At 42.8% G+C, this 23,771-nt stretch overlaps 1 protein-coding gene across 5 annotated transcripts in view; it reads left to right on the forward strand.

The window, feature by feature from the left end:
* Positions 1-23,771, forward strand: part of ARHGEF9 (Cdc42 guanine nucleotide exchange factor 9) — a 327,093-nt gene that overhangs the window by 276,718 nt on the left and 26,604 nt on the right. For all 5 annotated transcript variants that reach the window (XM_019540350.1, XM_019540349.1, XM_019540353.1 and 2 more), the window contains 2 exons: positions 16,692-16,935; positions 17,683-17,751. In XM_019540350.1, the coding sequence (XP_019395895.1) occupies positions 16,692-16,935; positions 17,683-17,751 (313 nt within the window). The remainder of the gene's footprint in view (positions 1-16,691; positions 16,936-17,682; positions 17,752-23,771) is intronic.

Consider the following 23,771-nt stretch of genomic DNA (forward strand, 5'->3'; position numbering starts at 1 on the left):
GTCAGACTTGATGACCTACTGAGGTCCCTTCTGACCCTACCATCTATGAATCTATGAGGAAAACAGAAAAGCAAACTGATGTGTCTGTGGAAGGCTTTCCTATCTCTTCCTATTATTAATTCCTTGGAAACACCATCATCCTCACTTCACTGCTTTGAACAAAGTGTGACTGGACTTTAGATTGATGGAGACACCAAAATCCCTCTGAGGTTCCACTAAATACATTGAGTAAAATGGCACTTCTGCACAAATGTGTTCGGTTCCAGTCCCTCCACCATCCCCGATACACATCTCCCCTCCACTCCCCGCCCCCCAAACACACACATAAATACTTATAACCATACAGCTGATTCATGGAACAGGAAAGGATGAATCAAATGTATTTCTTCAAAATCCCTAGGGGGTCAGGACTGAATATTTTGGCAAGAGGTTAGTGACCTCTCCAATACAGCTGGCCTTCTGAGGGAATTGATTATATAAATAGCTCTCATGGATATGGATTCCCTTCTTTATGGGTCAGACATTAAGGACATAACTAATCAGCATTTCACCTCTTCATAGAGACTGTGTGGCAGGAGCTGAGTGGCTGGTGTGCTGTCCAGGGGGTTCATGCTGTATTTCAGTGCTGGTCATGTGAGGCAGCTCTCACTGATGCATTCTACAGACTGCATCACCTGCATGCTCAGATAAGGCTCACTGTACACTGCTGTTCACCAGAGTGTAGGAGCAAATTGCATAGCTGCTGACATTCTTTGTCTCTTGTTGAGTTAATACATGAGAAGAGCAGGAGATTGACCTTGAGCAAAGCGGAGCAATAAAAAGTTCCGTTCTAAAAAAATGAGGGAGTCATAAGAGGTACAACAAATTTGATGCCAAAAAAAGGAGAATCCAGACAATGAAAATTACACATCTGAGGCCCATGATTTTCTGTCTTGGATGGCCTTGGCCCATGGTTTAACCCAGTGGGGGCCAACCTTTTTGGCAGGCATGCTACAAGTTAATCCGGCATCCCCCTCTGATGTCTATCTCCAGCCTGATCTGGTGCTCTGGTTTCTGCTCCCTGGCCTATCTCCCAGTGTGCTGCCTGTCCCCTCCCCAATCTGCCATGTGCCATATACGGAGACTGCCTATGCTACAGGTTGGCCACCCTGGTATAAGTCCACTGACCCCAGAAGAGGTAGTGTGGATGGATGCAGTCCCTTGAGTCTTAGATTAAGTACTACTGTACTAGAGGACCTGTTGCAGCTCTAAATCAGATGTCATCCTTCTAGGTTCAGTGCTAGAAACAAATATTAGTGGATCATCGCATGTCAGATAGGTTCGTGCACCTAACTGGTTAGAAACCAACTGTTTCTCAGTAATAGGTGTTTATGCAATGCTTTTCATACCAAAGGAGCTCAAAGCACCTTACCACCACTCAGTGCCACAGGAATGTGGCCAGTTCTGGGTGTGAATAGCAGTGCTGACATACAACATAGATGAACAGAGAATATTGTCATGTCTTAGTGTCTAGGATTTCATGATGCTCATTACCTCCGTATTTGAGCACCTCTTATCATCAGAAAAGGTATTCATGTATTCATATCCTTCTCTCCCCTCCAGTCAACAGCTCCTAGCTTTGTTTTCTGATATCAAAGATGCTTCCTTGGTAAATTTAGGTAAAAAAAATTAGAATGGGGAGTCATTCATTTTTAGGTTTCCATCTTGTTACAAAGAGAGTTCCAAAATCTCCAGCAGGAATCAGTGAGAACCTAGGATGCACCTTTCGTTCCAGTTAGCTGAATTAAATGAGTAGACACTTTAGAAAATGCTTTTCTTGTGGTCCATGCAAAGACTTGCTTTTTGACAGAGTCACTGTAAGGTGTAAATTAGGTTAAAAAGTTAGATTCTTGGATCTCTTTCTTTTAACAAAATTGAGTAGTGCTGAAAGAAATATGAATAAAAATCCCCTAAAACATGGTAACAGAGCATAGTGTACCACCCTGCTATGTCATAGGACTATGGGAGGTGGAGGGGAAAGGGAAGCAGAAGAACAAGGACCAATTTGAGGACAAAATTGAAAATGATTTTCATTTTTTAGTTTGACTGCATCCAAATGGGACATTAAAAAGACATTGGCCTGATCCAGTGTTCAGATCCAGAATGAGACCTGACTTTTCCCAAAACTGGGGTGTTTAGGTCTGTGGTTCTTTTCTGGGCCTGGGACCCAGTAAAGCCCTAATTTAAGCGTTCTGCCTGCCAACTGTCCCAAGATGGCTTCAAAACACTTGACAGAGACAAGGCAAATGGTATACTGCAACTGCTGCTTAACCCACTAATCACACAATCATCTCCCCCTTCCCATGTGTCCTCCTCCAGTTGTTGTATCCACCTATGCCTTATTCTTAGGTTATTAGCTCTTTAGAGCAGGCACAGTCTTTTCATTACAATACCAAAAGCAACTGGGCTTAAAAGTCTGATGCAGCTTATTGGCATTACTGGAGTACCAAAGCCACTACTGTATAACAATAATGATACATAGTTCCAAGTAGAAAGTTCACCTTTTGCTTTGCAGTCAAAGAACAGCATGACATTTTCAAATGGTTTGTGCTGAGCGAAGAATGTAGAAAGCAGGTGAAAGATTCCCCAGATCCCTTGAACTTCCCTTATAAGAAAAAATCCAGCTGAGTTAGTATTTGCCAATCTCCTTCATTTCTCCCTTTCTTCTAAACTTGCTAAGCAATACCTCAGAAGCTCAGAGTGCCGATTAAAGTACTGCATCATCTTACATGGAAGAGGAGTGATTGGACCTCTTAAATGGCATGCTTGGTTAGGAAAAGGGGAACATAACCATAAATGGAAACATGCTGAATCCAGAAAGGGGAGTCAGTTCAATTATTCTGAGTGGATATGGCTCAGGCAGGAGCCCCTGTTACTATGGTAGCGATGGGAGCGGGTAGTTATAGATAGCACCTTTACACAGGTAAAGGGAGTTGCACACCGGGGAAACATCAGGTCAATTAGCCCACTGTGAATGAATGCACTTCGCCCTCGGGTACTGGAGAAAGAAGAGCGGACCGGGGTGAAGAGAGAGAGGGAAAGAGAAGTGTGATCAACAGCCAAGGAGAGCCAGCAGCTGGCCGGCAAGGTGGCAGAGTACTCACCCGAGGCCCATAACCAATGCAGACCGCCCAGGGAAGAGTTGGGGCTCTGGGGGATCAACACACTGAGGAAAACCCCGAGGTAGAGGGTGGTGCACAGGCAGCAAAAGTGGCACGGAGCCATCTGCTCCACCGGACAGCTGAGAGCTGAACTGGGTTCAGAGTCAGATGCAGGAGGATAATGGTAGAGGCACCTCCCTGCTCACTACTGGCAGAGAAACTGAGAATGCGCTCCGCTAATGAGTTAATTAGTGGGGAAGTTACAGCCCGAACTGAGATAGTCTAAAGCATCCGGGACACTCCCTGATTGAAAGAGATACCTGATCCACCGAATGGTTCTCCCTGCTAATGAGGTAATTAGCAAGATGGATGTGACAATGTAACCCACGGCTAAGAATAAAATCAGCACCGCACAAGTTTACCACCTGGGTGGTCTGTGGTGTTTTCTCACCTTAACGTGTAACACTGAACCTTTCTTCTTTTCAATCAAAGTCGTGGAAGGCGAGTTCAGAGGGAGACTGAGATAGACCCAGCAACCCTCTCACAAGGGGAAAATGTTTGTTTTTTTCATATTTCATATTATTCCAGGCACATAAACACCAGTGACCCCAGCACACACAGGATAGTGCATGCTCACACACCAACACTGACACCCCCTTACACAGCTCTTCTTTGACATGTCAGAAAGGCAATAAGCAACTATGGCTGTGATACTTTACTCACCCCATATATCGCTGTCTGACTTACAGCATTACTAAACCCACCATTTATAACTTCTTACCTATTTATTAGGGGCCGAGAGGTACGAATGGAAGAAAATAAATTGTCCTTCAAAAGTTGTTTTGTGAGTCGCACTTAACCAATGTCAAACAGAACTCAGGTCTCAGAAACCTGTTTTGGAGAACAAATCTGTAATAGGTCACCTGTCTTTCCCCAAACCAGCAGTGTCATTCTCCTTGTACAGGCAGGGGAAGGATGTTTGGAATTGTTTAGGAAACTCTGCTCGTGTGTCATTTTTGCAGCCTAGGAGGCTTTCTGTGTGACAATTTGATATTCAGATTCTAAAGATGTTAAGATCATAGCGGTCCAGTGCCAAAATCCTGCTGTTATACTTTGATATTTTAAAGTACTGTCCTGTGGAAGATTCCAGTGTGTCTTTCACAAGTGCCTTAAACAACCCTGTGAAATAGGCAAATATCTCATCCACATTTTAAAGTTGGGGAAACAGAAGTAGAGAAGAGTTGCAGTGCACCCACCATTAGTGGGGGTGTGCAAAGCAGGCCCTATTTGATTTGGATTCAGATTTGGCCTGAATCAGGGACAGTGATTCGATTTGTTGATTCAGATCACTGTCTCTGATTCGATTCAGCCAATTCCAAATCTGAAGATTCGATGCTGATTCGGAGAATCAGCAATTCAGACATAGACCGTTTTAAAAGTTTTTTTCTACATACCTTGAGGTAGCAGGCCATGGATCGTGATCGTTGTGATGCTGGGGTGCATGGAGCATCTCACAGGAGTGAGGGGGGGGGCCCTCCATGTGCTCGGCAATGACCAGAAGTACTTCAGGTCCACTTCTGGGTCTACCAGGGAGTGTGCTGTCCACCCCCCACCCCGCACCACTCCCCTCTGGCTTGGCTATCAGCCTCAGGGGGTCCCTAGGTGCCCCCCCACCCCAGACCCAGGAGGCACCAGTCACCAAACCATGGAGGCGCAAAGGGAGGCCCCCGTGCACTTCCCAGCAGACCTGGAAGTGGACCGAAAATGCTTCTGATCTACTTCTGGGTCTGCTTCTAACTGCACTGGGGAGCCCCCTGCGCTTCTGTGGGACACTCCATGCACCATAGCATCGCAGCACTCAGAAGCCCCTGCTACCTAGAGGTATGTAGAAACAATACTTAAAGCTGTGTCTATGTCTGAATCTCTGAATCTTTCCGAATGTCCCCATATCGATTCAGAGGGTTCTGATTTGATTTGGAGAGATTAAAGGGTCTCCTGATTCGATTCGGATCAGGAGATTTGGCCACCAAATCAGGCCAAATCTCTGCCAGATTGAATGAGGGACAGCCCTAATAGTCAGTGCTTGCTTTGGGACTGGAACTCAAGATATCTGCTTCCTCTCCTTCTGCCTGAAGCCTGCATAATATTTCCTCTTTCTGTAACCTTTTATATTGTCTTTGCATCAGGACCTGCAGGAACATGGTAAGCAGATTGATAACTTACACATGGAACAAAATATCAGTAACACATGTTACTTCTGTCAGTAGCATCTTTGTAGAAGAGTTCTAGTGACTCATCTGAAGAAGCAAACCTTTCTGTATGTCAGTTTTAGAGGTATTTTATTTAAAGTAGACCTCATAGCAGATGACCTAACATACAATAAAACATATGATACTTTAAAACTTCTATATATCAAATGCCATCTGTAAAAGCATAATCCTTGTTAGCCCCTGTGAGATACAAGATAATCCCCTCAGAAACTTCACACGCACATAATATGTATGTTGACTTTTCTGAAATGTATAACGCAGACCACACACAAAGATAACATATACAAAATATATGGTGTGTTGTCTAGGCCAGATTCCCTCTAGAGGGCTGGAGAATTATATATTTATATCCCAATTTGGAAGATAGATTTTAATTTTTCAGGCTCAGTTTTGTGCTTGCAGCTGGTGGCATGTGTAAACTGTTATCATTGTTATTTGGATTTCTACTGCAGTAGCACCTGATGATCCCAACAAGGGATCAGGGTCTTACTCTACAACCACATAACACAAGGAGAGTCCATGGTCCAGAGAGTTCACAAGCTAAGATACTGACAACCCAAAACAGGGGAATAATGAGAGAAAGGAGTGGAGAGGTAAGAGGAGAAGACAACACCAAAGGCAGGTGCACTTGTAGAAGTCAGATTAGTAATAAGCTTTCTTCAGTTACATGATTCACGGGCAGAATTGTTTTGTTAAAATTATAAGTGGGGATAGCTTTTTGCAGATACAATATTGTCCCCATCTAGGGGTAGGTCCAGGGGGAGTGCACTGGTGCAGCTGCATCCCTTCTCCCTACTTTGATTCCTGTTGCACCCTAAATTTAAAACCAACTGGCTGGCAGGGGCAGCAGCTTTTCTATTCATGCAGCAGTGAGAGCATCAATTGAATTCATGGCTCATTAAAATCTACCTGATTCCTTCTAAACTCTTCATGCCACAGATGTTAACAACTCTCTCTTCTTTTTTTAATGGGCTTAATGTTGTATTAATCAAGCCAGCCTTTCTTCTGCAATTTTTCCGTCTGATAGCTACTCCTGGTAATGTAGCTCTTATTTCACTGCCCTGCAGATAATTTTTAACTCATTCTAATACAGTTATATTTGGGGTTTTTTTGCTTCTATTTTAAACTGAATAATGTAGATTTAGGCCCCTAGCGTATTAGTAAAGCTTCTAGTTTATTTTTCGTGGAGAAGAATATGTGTTGTGTTGCATGGGATAATACACCATACCATCTGCACTCCCTTTCCCCCTTTTCAAAATCCTAGATCTTCACCAGTTGAATTTTCCTAGGCAAAGCTGCTACCCTATGTAGGAGTGCCCTGATATATTGAGCCATATACCACCAATGAAGCAAATGCAAACAGCAGGATGGTGGTGGGTTTATATAATTTGTCAAAACTTAATTTTGTGCTACTGTAAAACATTTTTGGCTTCATCTTTTCTCTGTGAATCCCTAGTACAAATTACGTGAACAGACTGCCAAGGATCTTATTCAGAAGGGCTTAATTAATCTCAGGGAGAGAAGGAGAGAGAAACTGCTGAGGCTGTATAAAACCATCACATTTAAACAAGTGTGTGCAAATGACCTAAATGCATTAGTTCTCTGAAGAGCTGGGCCATGCCGTCTGGACACAGAATGGGGAGCCTGTGCTCTTCCTAGACCTTGCACTTCACAGCTTCTTGTCTGTCTTCTCCTAGTCTGTGATTTGTACGTTCTGGCATGCTTCCATATACACTTACAGTAGCCCGTAAACACCCTTCATTTCTACTTGCACATTCCTCCTTCATCACAGAAATCATGGAAATGTAGGGCTGGAAGTGTCCTCAAGAGGAATTCAGTGCATGTGTCTGTGCTGAGACAGGTTAAATATACCTTGACCATCCTGAGAGACAACTGTCTCATCTGTTCTTTAAAACCTCCGGTGAAGAGAATTCCACTACTTCCCTAGGTAGTCTGTTCCAGTGCTCCACTGCCCTTCTAGTATAAAGTTATTCAGAATATCCACCCTACGTCTTTTATTGCTGTGACCCAAGCTGGTCACTTTTTGCTTTGGGGCATGGGAAACGCTTGATCACTCTTCTAATATTACAAAAGCCCAAGTCTCGGCAGCCTGTCAGAGTGCCCTACACAGACAGGGACAGACAGCGGAGTGCCTCCATGACAGTGGGGACTGAGGGTCCGGAGGGGAATGGGACAAGGCCCTCTGCTGCTCCTTGGAGGCAGAGCGGGATGACAGGGACCGGAGTGCTGCCATAATAAAGGGGACAGAGTGAGGGAGTCTGCTCCTTGGAGCCAGGGGCCAGTGCCCCGCACCCTAACACCAGCCAGCAGGGAGGGGAGGTGGCAGGAAATGGGAGGGAAGGGAGCAGAAAGGGAAGGGGGAGTTCATGGTGGCTGTGCCCCACTGCAACCGTCGCTGCAGTCTCAGGCCCCGGCCCCGGCCCGAAGCAGAGCGGGGGAGGTGGGGAGCGGCCCTGGCCCTGACCCAAAGTGGCGGGGGCAGGTGGGGAATGGTCCAGGCCCCAGCCCCAGCCCAGAGCAGCAGGGGGATGGGGGGAATGGCCCAGGCCCCAGCCCAAAGCACCAGGGGGCAGATAGGGAGCAGCCCAGGTCCCAGCCCTGGCCCAAAGCAGCAGGGGGAAGGGGAGGAATGGCTCTTGCCCAAAGCGGCGGGGGCGGGGTGGCAACAGCCCACACCCCATGCCCAGCCATGGCTGGAACCAGCAGAGGGAAGCAGGGAGTGGCCCCGGCGCTGGCCCCAGCCCCGGCCTGAGGTGGGGCAGGGGAAGGGACACAGGCCTCTGTCTCTCCCGCACCCCCCCACCCTGTCATTCTTGACAGACAATTTGCTAGTCCTGTTTACAACCATCTTTCACATATTAGAAGGCTGTTATCATGTTCTCCCCTCCGTCCTCGCTTGTCTGGATGGAACAAATCCAGTTCTTTCAACCTTTCCTCATAGGTCATGTTTTCTAAACCTCTTCTCATTCTTCGTGTTGTTCTCTGGACTCTTCTTTTTGTCTACATCCTTCTTACAGTGTGGTGGATATAGTACTCCAACAGGTCTCGCCCACAGTGTGGAACAATTCCCTCTCGTGTCCTGCATGTGACAGTCCTGTTAATACATCCCAGAATGAGATGAGTCTTCCTACAACAGTGTCATATTGTTGAATGGTGCTCAGTGTGCAGTCCACCATAATCCTTGGATCCTTTTCTTCAGTACTGTTGCCCAGCCAGCTACTTCCTATTTTGTGTTTGTGTGTTTTATTTTTCTTTCCTTATAATGCTTACATCCTTCTTCAAACCGTCCCTTTTCCTCAGTCTCCAAGCACACATTTTCCTTTGTCTTGTGTTCGCTATTCTGATTTAGATTGTGAGTTTGCCGAAAGCAAGTAGAGTCTCGTGTTAAAGACCTTGAATTGGTGTGCGGAAGACCTTGGTTCGTGTCTTAGCTGTGCCGCAGACTTCTCATCTGATTCTGAGCAGGTTACATGCCATATTTTCTCACATATGGTGAAGCCCATAATAAAATATGCATCTTTTTTTGAAAGGCGGAATGAAGAAAATCAAGACCTTTCCTTGTAATAGTGACTCAGTAACAGCAACTAGGGACCTGAGCCTGCTCATTGTTCTGCGCCCTGTGGATTGGGTGCAGATTTTCCTTTCATTTTGGCCTGGTAAGCAGCAGGGACTGCTCTTACCATGTTTCTTTGCATATAAAGCACGCTCCAATTTCCAACAGGTGGGAGTTGTTGTTTTTTTAAGTTATGTGTTGTATGCAAGTAAATACAGTGATTTTTTACTCTCTTTTTTTCTCTTCACACTGTATTTCTCTTGTCAACATATATTAGAAACTTCTCAAAAGAGGGACTGTGCTTTACTATGGGAAATGTACAGCATGTAGTATGATTGAATTACCAATCTTTTTGAGAGCCTGTGGGTTCTCTTGTAATCTAAATACTAAAAAGCTCTCTTGGGCACTTTCTGGGATGCCTAAATCTGTGTTTCATTTACAGATGAAGCAATTCCTGTTTATAATTTTTAAAGGTTTTGGGAACCTTGGGGAGAAAATACATATTGTATAGACATGCATTAGATTTCAGTCTTTAATAATATGTATTCATTGCTGAATACATGTGTATATGTATTGCTGTGTATATCTTGCTACCTGTGAATACTGTGGTTAGATATTGATGATGGGAAGTTTTGTACATTGGGTTAGTTATAGAGACAATTTGCATTTTGAGAGTTGCTATTTGTTTCATGGGAGGATAGGTAGGCCTTTTGTTAGAGATAGTTAATTCTAGGTTTGTGTTCTTCTCATATATACAAGCTTGTAGCGCTGTGGAAAGAGGACTTAAAATCCAGTTGATCAATACACAATATCCATCTTTCAAGGCGTGTGTGGGAAGCAATGATGGCAGGGAATGACTAATCTAGGAACCAGTTAGAAAATGATATCATCTTGTTCTAGGTCCCACATCTTCCGGTATGGATTGAACTTTCTGGGAAATCAGTAGGATTGTGATGGTTATTTCAGCCCTAAATGCTTTTTCTGTGGTTTCATACTTGTTCTAACACTGCATGAAAGTCAAGAGTCTCTAAAACACAGGGCTCTGATCATTGTGTTGGAATATGTGGCTAATCAGTAGGGCAGTGTTCCTCCTCCCTTCTTCCAGCAGGAATAAAAAAGGAATTTATCTCATGCTCAGAGCTGTTAGCGCAGGTTCCTGATGCACTTCATTTGAAATCTGCAGCTGTACAGTCCCATTTTGAATGATTTCATCTTTTGTCGATTTCAATATGTTTCCATAACTTGAAAACATTGGAAACTTATTCCTAGCAGCCTTACATGTTTGCCTGGCATCACTCAGATGGCGAGTTCCACACCTAAAAATTCTTGTTACGATAGAAGCTAAAGACTGGGTAGTCTGGTAGGAAAAAAAATAAGAGATTTGGCTATCCTGGATTGGGATTCTTCAAAAAAATCACAATATGCAATTCTAATGGTCTTTCAAAATTATAGCATGTTAAAATGGCAGTGAGGGGCTTCAGGCCTTCTGCTAATTTCCACATCAGGTTTTTTTTTCATTTGAACCCACCTACTCTGCGAGCACAGCCTGGGTGGGATCTGGCACTCAAGTAAGGTTCTTTTATTAGTTCATCTTCACATGCCATTGCATTTGACCCCAACAATAGCTGTACAGTCCTATTGCCACCATATCATTCCCTCAGTAACGCTGATGCATCCCCTTTATCTTAATATATACTTCCAATTACATCCACGAAACTCTGTTGTCTTTTGCATGGGCTCCATGGGCTTAACTGAAGGCCAGATTTTAAGGCATTTGGATTGTTACACTATTGTCCTTGCAGCTGAAATTTACTTAACAATTCTACAGGAGATGTCCAGCTAAGACAGGACTCCAACTCACTATCCCCAATCTGTGTTGTCTGTGAAGAGGCACAGAAGCAAAATGTCAATTTGATACTAATATGAAGAGACTGATTCATAATTTCCTAAATTAAAATAGAGAAGATGCAGGAATTAAAAATTGTCATCCAACATGCACAAAAAATACTAACTGGAAGGAAAAAAATCACAGATGCATATGAATGGAGCCAAGTTAGAAGAAACATTGCTGTTATTCAGTCCAATAGTGCCTTATTTGTGCTATATAGCTGCTGAGAGCATACTATACTAAAAATACTGTTTTATTTTTCATGAAGCATACTACATGAAAAAGTATGGTCGAACTACTCCATCTAGATCAGCTCACATTTTGTTTTTTTTCATGTAATATCTAAAGTATTTTGATCAGGTAATTGTCTCAGATGGCACATGTGTTTCTATCCCCTTTTTGAGAAATTATCTCACAGTTTAATATATCTCATAGTAAAATTTTACCACTATATATTTAGCCAGAAATTTCCTTTATCCATACATAGGGTTAGATCAGAATAGAAAGCCACATTGTACTCCAGGAAGCTACTCACATAGCATATTGCTTAATAAACTGTTTCATAGGGAGTTTTAGGGTGAAGAACAGGCTATTTAAGACTTAACATTTTTAAACATTGTCTTCACCCATATTCATTAATACTGTTAAGCAAATTAATGGAAAAGCTCTTCTGAGACCCTGTGATGAGTTAATTTATTTTGTGCATTTAAGGAGTTTTAATGAGAGACATTACTTACCATAATTTACCATTTGCTTTCAGTCTAGTTCAACTGAATGAGTATTGTGCATTGATTTTCAGTTTTTGATCATTCCTTTGATACTTTTAGATTATCCTTTTGATCTGGTATTTGATCTTCATAACACTTGAAAAGTGTTCTTATAGAGAAAAAAAGCAGCTTGCTATTTAAATGGTCAAGTTACATGCATTTTATGCCTTTGAGTATTGGTTTATAACTCCTGGTAAAAGGACATAGTTTTAATTTTGTTTTGTTAAAAGTGGCTATTTAAATATGAATGCCTTATAACTGTTCTCCTTATAACATCATGCCTCTGAATGATCAATTTCCTATTTTTGATGACTTGGCTTTTTATGCTCGGTTTGTATAAATACAAATATGTTATTCAGGGAGCCTGACTCTCCTCTTAGTTACATCCATGTGAATCAGAAATAGCTCCATTACACACCATTGCAAATGTTACTTACAACTAATGCAAGAGAAATGAGATCTCCAAGGTATCTATTTTCTGTCTTCTAATGTGGAAGCAACCAGAGGGGAGAGGGTGAGAGAAGAATGTCTGAATATTATTTTTTGCCACAATTCGTCAAAACCTACATTTCATACCTATGTTTGAGCAGTGAACATAACAGCTCTCAAAATACCTATTTAATGACATGTGCCTGCAACTCTGTCAAGCAACTGCACTGAGCCCATTGCGTGGCTCAGTCAAAGGAAGTGGAGCAGCTGATGTAGATCACAGTGACAAAGGTAGCAGGAGGAATGAGGCTTGGGATCTGCTAGACCCATCAAGTGGGTCAGCAAACTGTGGAGGAAGTCGATTTAGCCTGATGCTAAAGGTACTAGCCTGGAAAGTGGGCGGCTTGAGTTCCATGTCATGCCACTGACATCTTACGTCAATCTTAAGGTTAAGTCCCTTAGGGCCACATCCTATTTGCTCTTCACGTGCCTGAATAGCAGGTGGAGCTCCACCAAGCTGCAGTTTTGGGAAACTGGACATTTTTGCACAGTTTGGGACCCTGTTTCCTCCTAGTGGAAATAGAATCACACTGCCTAAAAGAGGGGTGGGCAAAATACAGCTTGCAGGCACAGTCTGGCCCACCAAGGGATTTTATCCAGCCTGTAGCAGCCCAGCCTGGCCCAGGTGCGGGGAGCAGCCCAGGCCATGGTGAGTGCACCTAGTCCTGCCACTCCTGGGCACGCAGTGGGGCTGGGTTGGCATGGTGGCCAGAGTCATTTCCCAGCAGCCCCTGCACTGGGAGCTCCATTGAGGCTGCCAGACCCAGTCCTGCTGCTGGAGTACCTTGGCCCCGACCGCCCTGCACCCACAACAACTGGAGAGACACTTAAAGAGTTTTAGTGAGCTGATGCAGGCCAAGGGGAGGGGGCCAAGGGAAAGGGGTGCTGACCAAGTCCATGATAACTCACCAAAACTGCGTAAGTGTCCCTCTAGGCCAAATAATTGCCCACCCCTGGCCTAGGACACTCCACCCTGGACACTCTTACCTCAGCCCGGTAATGCAGTGGCTGAGGCCATTACCCAGAAAGTAAAAAATCAAGGTTCTAGATCCTCTGTCCCAGAGGAGGCTGAAACTTCTCTCTAACCACAAAGCCACAGGCTAGACCAGTGCTTCTCAACCAGGGTGCCACAGCATCCTGGGATGCCTTGAGATTCTTTCAAGGATGCCCAGGTTGCCACACAATATCAGGACTGCTTGATTTACAAACATAGTTCCCCAGATAAACCCAGAGATTAAAAAAGAATTCCATTGTTGTGGTCTTTCTGACTTATTTACAACAGAAAAACTGCTCTATTTTTTTGGAGTAAAAAAAAGGGTGAAAATTGATAGTTGGAATGTACTGACAGGTGCTTTGAGTCTATCCTTAGGTGCTTTGAGTTTTAAAAGGTTGAGAACACCTGGGTTTGACATTGCCTGGATCTCTCTCTCAAAGTTGGCTTGCTTTTATTTTCCAATTAATATCAATTTGATAAAAAATACTGGGTAGGTTTCTTCCCCACTGGGAAGATGGACCGAACTCAGAGCCCCAGATCCTTTCCAGGGCAGCATCCAGCTCACTGGGCCACAAATGCTCTGGAACACATCTTCTCTCGGCTGCAGCTTAATGGCCCAGATCCAAGAGGACATCTGGAGAGGGGACCATGTCTAATGCCTAGCTTGTGGCCTGGTGGGTAGAGTACTTTACTGAGAAGCAGGACAAGAAGGTTCAAACCCCCTCTGGATGAGGGGTGCTTAAAATGAGAGTTCTCTATTTCCTGGGCAAGAGACCTAACCACTGGGCTAAAAGGTAGGAGGATCCTCCCACATGGGGACTTGTTTAGCCTTACATGTCTGCCCAGGTTTTCCCTGGGCAACTGCTTGGCTGTAGCACAGCCCAGCTGACCATGCTCAGGAGACTTCCATGAACATTACTGAATCCTAAACTATGTGTAAGTGCCAAAACACTGAAGTTATGCAGCTACAAACCTGACACTATGCATATGAAGGATAAATAGGATCTGGCCCAAAGTCTTCTTCTGGGGGACCCATAGAGGAAGCCTGCTTATCTTGGGCTCCATCAAATTATTTGTACTCCACAATTTTGCTATCACCAGGGTACATATAGGATTCAGTATGAAGTTGGCATAAAGGACACAAAAGGAATAAATTAGTGAGGTGTGGACATCAATATAATAATGATGGCTTTTTTTCCTACCTCCAACATAGTAAAGAGAGGTTAAAGGGCCATAGACAAGTAAAGGGTTAGAGGAATGCCACAGAGGCTTATACATGTGCAGGGATGCTCCGTATTGCTCCAATGCTCTGTAATTACAGCACTGGAGTGGTAATTACCACACTCTGGGAGACTCCAGATTCACATGTATCAGCATACTTGTGCTGAAAAATGGTGGCAGGGGCACTTTAAACTAAAGCTTGTTTGATAAGCTTCAGTTCAAAGCACCATGCTGCCATTTTTCATTGCAGAGGCACTGATGCACATGATGCTCTGGGGGCTTTTAATTAGTTCAGCTCTCGGAGCACCACCCCCAACACACACACACCTCTGGATCACATCTGTAAATGCCCACAATGATCAAATATGGTAGTGGGGACTAAACACCAGTGAGTAAAAAGAAAGGTATGAAGAGTCCAGCAGGTTAGGAATATTTGGATGGAGTTGAGCTAAGGATAATTTGGAGTGAACATGAAGATAATTTTCCCAGCAGGGAAGTTTGTATGAGGAAAGTGATGGAAACCCCACTTCTTGTGACATTTAGAACTGGTTTGATCATCTGCCTTGATTTCTTGAGCAACAAACTGTTTCTGTCCCTGCAGTGGTAGAGCATGACAGTGCCCTGGCTCCCCTACTTTTTCTGTGGTAAGCTGAAGGGTGGTTTTGATGTTTTGGCCAGTTTGCCTAATAGCCATGTGTGAGGGTTGGTTCCAAAAATTTTAAGAACATGTTAGACAAATACTTGTTTAGAATGGTTTAGGGATGAGCCTGCCTTGAGGTCCCAATCAACCCTACTTTTCTATGATTCTATGATAGTTAGGGATGGACCTGCTCTGAGCAAGGGGCTGGACTAGATCACCACCTGAAGTCCCTTCCAACACTAATTTTCTATGATTCTATGATTTTGCATTCTCAGTTCTGCATTACTGGGGACATTTGTACAAAATGTCCATAAGATTTCCTCATCAATATCTCTTCTTGAGGAGCATGTGAACTGGATTAGCCAGTGGCCTATGTTGTCCGGTTATCTGTGCAACAGGGACAGTGAGAAGATGCAAACCCCATATAATCATGATGGATTAAGTTAAATCAAAACAGTTCAAGTAATCTAATTTCAATCCCCAGCCTCAATTAAAATGATTGCTTTAAATGCATTTATTCCATTTGTTCTTCAGTTGATTTCTTAAGAAAAGGCATTATTCTTGGTTGATATAACTATTAAAGTGTGTAGAATAACATGTAAATAGGGCCTTTGCACTAGATTTGGTACATCTTTTTGCCACTTAGGAAGGCATTTTATATGCTTGAAGGGTACACTCTAACTATAAACATTTATTTAAGCAGTTATATAGCTTAATATTTCATATACTTACTGATTCCACATTTTACTATGTTAGAAAATGGTGTTTGATTATTGCTTATTTACTGGATAACTTGCCTTTTGCTCATGATTTGTGTCAAGCAGCTGCATTACGATGGTAACTGGAATTTAATTAAACATGCAAAACAGCCCATAAAATTTATTGTTCTTGAACAAACCCACTGAAGTGTTTTGGAGGCATCAACTTTTCTTATCAAAACAAGTTTCACACTTACAGCTAAATGATTTATTGAACAGAAAGATTAACTGTAGCCGGGGAATTGCACCATTTAATTTAGGCTAGCCTGGGAAATTTTTCAAATATGCCTAAATTAAAGTGACAAACTCCTATTGCTATTTGCCTGAGGCTTGGGAAAATCAGAAGATTTCCCAGCTTATTTCCTAAGTTAGTCCTAAACTATTTATCCTTCAGACATTTAAAATGAATAGATTTCATCCCCTCCCTTTTGTTTTTATTCATACTGAATTCGAATGGATTCTGCATGTTTTTTTTAGTTACATTTTTAAGACATTATAACATCTTTTTATTTAATTTAGATTTCATTTTAATAGCTTTTAATAGAAGAAACATGTATTATAATTTAATAACATTTTTAAAATGTCTTTTACTTTTAAAAAAATCATTCTTTTTTTTTATGAACCCTCCATGCAGTGGACACTTACAGAATAAACAACTCAGTTGGGGCAGTTAATTCCTAAGTGCAAGCAAATTATATTTTTTCTCCTAAAGTTTAAGGAATATACCTGTTTCACATTCTATCCTCTGTAGCCTTTGTCTATCCTGTTCATTTAGCCAGCAGTACAATTCTCTACAGCAAATTAAGTTGTAAGAATTAGATCATATTTTGAGAATTAACTCTTTCAGTTCAACACTTCAAGAAATGTCAACTGAACTAAGACTTAGTGTGTACCTCATGAGACAGACTTCAGTCTACTTAGAAGTAAACCCATCCCTCTTTTTCACCTAGGACCTGATACGAAGAGATATCCTATACTACAAAGGTCGCATTGACATGGATAAATATGAGGTGGTGGATATAGAAGATGGGAGAGATGATGATTTCAATGTCAGCATGAAGAATGCCTTTAAACTTCATAACAAGGAGACTGATGAAATACACTTATTCTTTGCCAAGAAGCTGGAAGAGAAATTGCGATGGCTGAGAGCTTTCAGAGAAGAAAGGAAGATGGTACAAGAAGATGAAAAGATAGGTAAGGGATTCAAAATGAATGGCTGGGTGCTGATGGCATTTGGTTTATCTCTTTCTGAAGGAGAAGGGTGAATTATTGTGCATTAGAACTACCAGTAAATTTCATTCTAACATCCTTGGCTTATCTCACTGTCAGGGAATAGGTACCAGCTGATCATGCTTGGTCCTGACCATTCTTCCATTCAGTTACTAGTATTGCATCTCTGTTTGCTTAGGAGCAAATCCTACCCTTAGCATCAAGCCTCTGTCCAGATGTAGGAGAGAGGAATCAGGAAGTCCTGTGCCCTGAGAGGCATCAAGGCCCCCTGGCTATATAATTTCTGCCCTAGTTAGGCACCTCCTGAGTAGGGAGAAAGGCAAAAGATATTGCTGATCTGCTAACCTTGCCCTTCTTTCTGCATCAGCACATATGGCTGCTACAACAAAGATTACAATCAGTCCCATTATCCATAAAGCACTGCTTACATTTATGGTACAGTATAACACTACTTAGAGGCAGGAAGGTTGCTTTCCATGCAGCTCCTCCCACTGTCCCCTCCCCCCAGCCTTCCAGTTGATGTTATAAGGAGGCTTCATTTTAAAATAAGATCTGTTTTTTGTTCAAATGTTTCTCCATGTGGGCAGCCACACCAGGTAGTGCTTTGTCCCTCAAGGGTTAGTTGTGTGATAAATGGTGCATGAAGAAATATTCCAGAGAGGCCGAGTAGTAAGCAATTTTCTGAATCGTTTGCCATGTTCCCTTTTCCAGGCTTTGAAATTTCTGAAAATCAAAAGCGACAAGCGGCAATGACAGTAAGGAAAGTCAGTAAGCAAAAAGGTAACCAGCAGCATATGCCATGATAGGTGCCGTGAGGGTTTGGTGGGGCTTTATGCTGGGCTAGAGTCCAGATTTCCTGGTTTTTTCCCCCCTTTCTTTTTCTTTTTTAATACCATGTTTGTGGTTCATATACTGCGAAGATGTCTCCTTGGGTCAAATTAGTCTCTGATGTGACTCTGTTGACGCCAGTGGAGTTAGACCAGTCCAGTCTCCAGAAGTTGTCTTGTGGGCATTTTATCTTAAACCATATGGAACATATAGATGCACTAGCTCACTCCAGACTGAATTGGGAATGACTGGGAAAATGCGTAGGAGCATTGCTAACTCCCCGAGTCTCCCACTTGAAAGGAATTAAGATGGCTGTCTTTGGATATGGTGAGTTCCTATCACTCCACCTCTTTTTCTTCTTGAAGTGGGACACTCATGGATCTTGTATGTGTACTTCTGGGAGCTACACGCAACATAGCATCAGCTCTCACAAAAATAACATGCCCTGGTAAATGCATGATATACCTATAAAATTAGATTCATCCCCCTGCCTCAGCAGAGTATAGTCAACTAATAAACAGATATTAAACTGATACACAACTGGCTGAAAGTTCACTACTAATCATCTTCTGTAAATTGTATCATGGTAGATGTAGGAAAAGTTCAGAGAGAAATTGTAGTACAAATGTTTTAAGTTGTCCAAAGCTTCAGGAACAATTTGAGACATCATGGACATGCTGTCTAGCTACTGAAATATGTTAGCATAGTCAGGTCCCCCAAGAGCTTCAAAGTTTTGAGAACAGAGCTTCATTTCTTGGGTGCCTGATGTCCCCAGCTGGCTTGTCCCTGTTCTGTAGCTGCTGGGAGGTAAATACTTGGATTTTTCAACTCTTCAAGCGAGGTCTTAGCTCTCTTCCCTGCTTGCTCATCCCCATATTGCTCTGGTGATCCAGTAGTGGTTTACTAAGCTCAGTGTGACTCTGCAGCTTTCCTTTATCCCTGCACTGTTATTGAAGATGTTCTACTCCCTCATCACTTCCTAGCTTGTCTCCTCAGCTGCTTTCTAAAGAGTTTTGAGGACAGATTTTCTAAACATGGGATAAAAAAAGTATTTTTCATTTAAATACCAAATATATACAGCTGATTTTGGCAACAGTGCACCCCAAACTACACTGTCAATAGACAGTTTTTGGAACTTAGTAACTCCTCATACATGCAAAGTTCTGTAGACTTGTCCCTGCCCTATCTGCCTGCACACACCCATTAAAAACCATGCAGAGATTGCTAAAATTGCAGCCACTGGAAAAAAAAAAACCAAAAAAAAAAAATCCGCCTGTACAATCTGTGACTCTCATGACAACTGTGCCAAATCCAGTTTTAATTATTCCTAACCAAACTGACTCAGCTCAAGTGTGCTTGAGCGTACATATGAATATTTCCAATTAAACTCCCAGCCTTGCATTTTGACAAACTCAATGTACTTAACTGTATTTATTTCTTACACCACAATTGCTCTCTTATTCTCTCTCTCTGTGGGACAAAAAATGGGGATTTTATTAGCCCAGGCTCTTTTGACTATAAAATTAATTAGTTCATACTTTCGTTGAACATCAGTCAGCACTTTGCATATGCAGAGTGAGCCGATACTGTAATACTGGGAATTCTTTTTATGATCTGAGGTCCTTGAGTCTGACAGAAACTCGTTCTGACTCTAAGCATCAAGTGAAGCAAAGCCCAATCATTTTACCTCAGACATTAATTCTGAAATAACAACAAGCCCCTTTCCATAATATCATTAAATTAGCAAGTCTGCCTCTCTTGTGCCGTCTTGTGCTTGTGTTATCTCAACCCAGTCTAAAGTTAATTGAATTAAGTGCTGGTACTGTACATTCTGTTAAAGTCAAGCCATTGCTAAGCACCATCAAAGCAGATTGATTTTATTACCCCATGGGCAGGGGGTTGTGTTCTGCACAGTACTTCAAAGGTTGGCCCTGGCACAGATGATTGCACTCAGCAACGGGGTCCTATGTGCCTGCTAAGAAAGCAGGTCTTAATACAAAGGAGGGGACCAGAACTATCCCCAAACTGATTCCAGCTTGAGGTGCTTTTCTTGACTGCTTCTGTGACATTGTCATAGGTATGTTACACATTTCACCAGTAAGGTTTTACCAGAGACATTGCCATGTGCTTGGAGACTAGTATTGGTACTGACTGGTTGTAGCTATTCGTGCTGAGAGAAGAATAACCAACTCTCAGGCTTCAGGATTATGGTAGACAGGAGGCACTTCCGTTTCCCTCCACGTACAGCATCACACAGTTAAATATATGTTTTGTTGGTAGGCTTTGGTTGCCTTCAAAGCATCTTTTAAACCTTGAAACTAGTAAAGCACTTAAGTATATGCTTAAGTTAAAATGTGCAATAACTTCCATTCACATCACTTGGACTGTTTGCATATTTTAAGTAAAAGACCAGGATTCTGCAGCTGTAGAAGGACTCTGTGTAATAGTCTGTAATAACCTGCTTTGAAGTCTCAGGATCTCTGTTCTGGTGCTACAAGCCAATGCATGTCTATCACAACCCCACTTCTACCAGCCCCTACACTATCTCAGTTGTTCCCTTCTGTCTCTCAGATGGGAAACAGGAATAATATTCTTGCTCAAGGAAGAGATGGAAGCTGTTAAGGAGATGAAATGGAAAATCCAATATCCCTGTTAGAGCTGAACCAGAAGAATGTTTTCCAGTAATATAAACTGTGGCTTATTTCATGAACTGTCATAAAGCTCTTCCCTGAAGCATTACTCTGGGGCTGGGGCTAGCCTGTTTATTAAAAGGCAGCATTTAAACCACCACAGGCTGCCATACAGCAAGAACAGAAAGTGAGGAAGAATATGCAAAGAGAAAAGAAGCCTCAAAACTTGATGAAAAGTTAAAGAAATGATTAGGAACTGACCTAAATCTTTGCATTTTTAGACCTTTATCCTTAAATCATAAGGGCATACTCCATAATATATAAATCATTTCAGTTGGAAACAGTCTGCCTTTCACACATCTGTGTACACCGAAACTCACGTGCACATGCACAGTGCCAAGATTCCTCCAAAATTGGCTTGATGATGAGCTAGATCAGATTTCAGCAACATGCCAGGATTTGCACTGGATTGTGGAAAACTTGATATTCGATCAGGTGGCTTAAGTCAACTTTATGTATATTCTCTTATCTTCTTTATATTAATTAATCACAGAGTGAATAAGTAGTGTTTGCCATGCCTCTTGCCATTGGTCAGGGCAGTTCACCTCTGTTTCTTCATTTTACAAACACCTCTAGTTCCTAGGTCCAGTTACAGCCATGCCGTCCCAGTCAATGGATGTCAGTGACGGTAGAATTCTGCCTAAGGTCTCCTAGGAACACTAAAGTGAGAGCTAGAAACATCACATTTATTTGATTTTTTTTAAAAAGCAGTCCACAGCCCTTATAACTCACAGTCCATTGGGGCTGTAGCCATGTTGCAAATAATGTGGAAGCTGCCAATGACATTCAGAATCTTCTTGGCTGCACTCAAAAATCAGGCAGTTGGACAGTTAAATGGCATCAATTGTGCCTGAAGAATTGCATTTGTAACTGACTGCAGGTGCTAAATTGGAGGCTAGATTAAGGTGCCTTTGAAAACCAGGCCCATTAGGTCATCCAGTCCATCTTGAATGCCAGTATAGGATTGTTCACTAACCATTTTCCATGTCTTTGTCTGTTCCAGTTAAGGGACTCCAAGAACAGGCTTTCAGCTCTCCCTTACTTACTCAGACTATGAGGAATTTCTTTCGCAATACCTAAGTTTAACTTTCCTGAGTTTAATTTAAGCTCATTACTCCTGCCTCATCATGTCTTCCTCCAGTTAATGCTCCAGATGGATATCAAATCCCCTGTTTCATCCTCTTCTGTCCCCTCGTCTGGCTGTTTGTAACACATCTCTTTTTGCATTCAGTTTGGCATATGTTCCTAGAAGCTATCGGCCAAGATTTGCAAAGATCACTAGAGATTCTTTGTGCATTGAGTTTTAGGTGCCCAACTGGAGTATCCCCATGCTGGTTCTGTACTTCTTTTAATCACTGTTTAATGTGAAATATAGAAACAGTCCTGGAAGCAAAGACCAGGACTCTCCCCCTGCTAAGCAAGTATCATAACCACTAAGCAGCAGAGTCCTGCTCCCTCTGGCCCAAATAACTTTAAATCTTTTTCTGTATAGTGCACAGCTTCAACAGCAAAGGTGGAAGATGCACACCCCCAACACAATGTAGCCCACAGCCTTGTGGTTAGAGTACTCACCTGACGGGGGGTCAGAGATGTGGGTTTGATCCCCTTCAGTCTTAAAAGACCACTGAACCTGGATCTCCTACTTTCTTTGTAAGTGGTCTAAGCAACAGTCTATTATCTAAAAGGTAGTGGGCACCAATAGCTTAAAAAGAAAAGGAGCTGCCACATAATTTCATGAGGGTCCCAGGCCAGAGGGTGTGTGTTAGGCAAGTTCTTAGAATGGCTTTCTGTCTCAGGAAAGTGTGACACACACACAGGGCCCTTCAAAGCCACCTTGGGTGCTTAATTTTCAGCCTTGGGCAAAAGCAAGTGGGCAGGGCTTGGTTCTCAGCAACAGTCCCAAACTCAGCAGGGACACAGTATAGTCATGGCCTAAGTGACCCCAACCTTTCACAGGTAAACACCCACCTGCTCAAAAAATTATGATGTGTTGAAAATTCAGCATACGTCCCCCAGGTAAGGTCCCAGCCCTGCCGTGCAACCTCTTCCAAGCTGCCAAGCCTACCTATTACTCCCTTTCCCATCAAATGACTCCTCCCCTCCCCCGCCCAAACCTAGATAATATCACCCCCACCAGGAACCTTGACCCAAATTCTCTCAGGTTAAATTGGTCTATATTCCCATCACATCTCACATTTCTGCAGTTGCTATGCAGTTCCTATGCCAACACTTCCACGATATATCTGCACTACAAAATGAAGGTGCAGTTGTATCATGTGTGACATATTGGTGCTACCTTAATCTAGCCAACTTGCATAAGAAGAGCAATGAAAACACATCAACATGGGCTTTAGCAGAGGAGCACACTCTGGACACCTTGGGTTTCTACTGTACAAGCTAGTGCATGCAGAGGTCTTTGCTACTCCTTCTCAGTCACTTCTGTTACTCCTGCTAGCTAGCTTAAGCTAGCACCTGCTAGCTGTCCCTCCTTCATTTTGGTGTGTAGATGTAGCCCCAGTGTCATTCAGCAGTGTTAAGGTACATACTAGCTAAACTCTAAAATAAAGGGGTTACTTATATTTTTAGGCATAATCAACATCATTTCCCTTTTCTTCACGAAGCTTTCTACACCACAAATGAAACACTATCATTACTAGGTGTATTCACATTATCAATACGACTTCCCAACATATACAGAAAAGACACAGCACAAATCTCTTTGCACATAAATTACATTGACCATAAACTGAACCTTCTAAAAAATGAATGCTGAATATGCACTGACAATAGTATTTCTGGACGTAGTCTTTCTGGACTTTCGGAAGGCCTTCGACACTGTCTCTCACCCCGTTCTCATTAAAAAACTAGAGGACTGTGACGTTGACCTACACAGTCAAATGGGTCGCCAACTGGCTGGAGGGCCGCACCCAGAGAGTGGTGGTGGATGGGTCATTTTCGACCTGGAGGGATGTGGGCAGTGGGGTCCCCCAGGGCTCGGTCCTTGGGCCTGCACTGTTCAACATCTTCATCAATGACTTGGACGAGGGGGTAAAAAGCACCTGCAGATGACACTAAGCTGTGGGGGGGGATGTGGGCATGCTAGAAGGGAGGAATAGGCTGCAATCAGACGTAGACCGGTTACAGGGGTGGGTGGATGAGAACAGGATGGGATTCAACACGAACAAGTGCAAGGTGATGCACCTGGGGAGGAACAACCGGCACCGTACCTACAGGCTGCGGAACTCCCTTCTTGTCAGTGCAGAGGCAGAAAAGGATCTTGGA

Source organism: Crocodylus porosus, unplaced genomic scaffold (assembly GCF_001723895.1).
Source record: "Crocodylus porosus isolate Cpor-Errol unplaced genomic scaffold, CroPor_comp1, whole genome shotgun sequence".
NCBI lineage: Eukaryota > Metazoa > Chordata > Crocodylia > Crocodylidae > Crocodylus > Crocodylus porosus.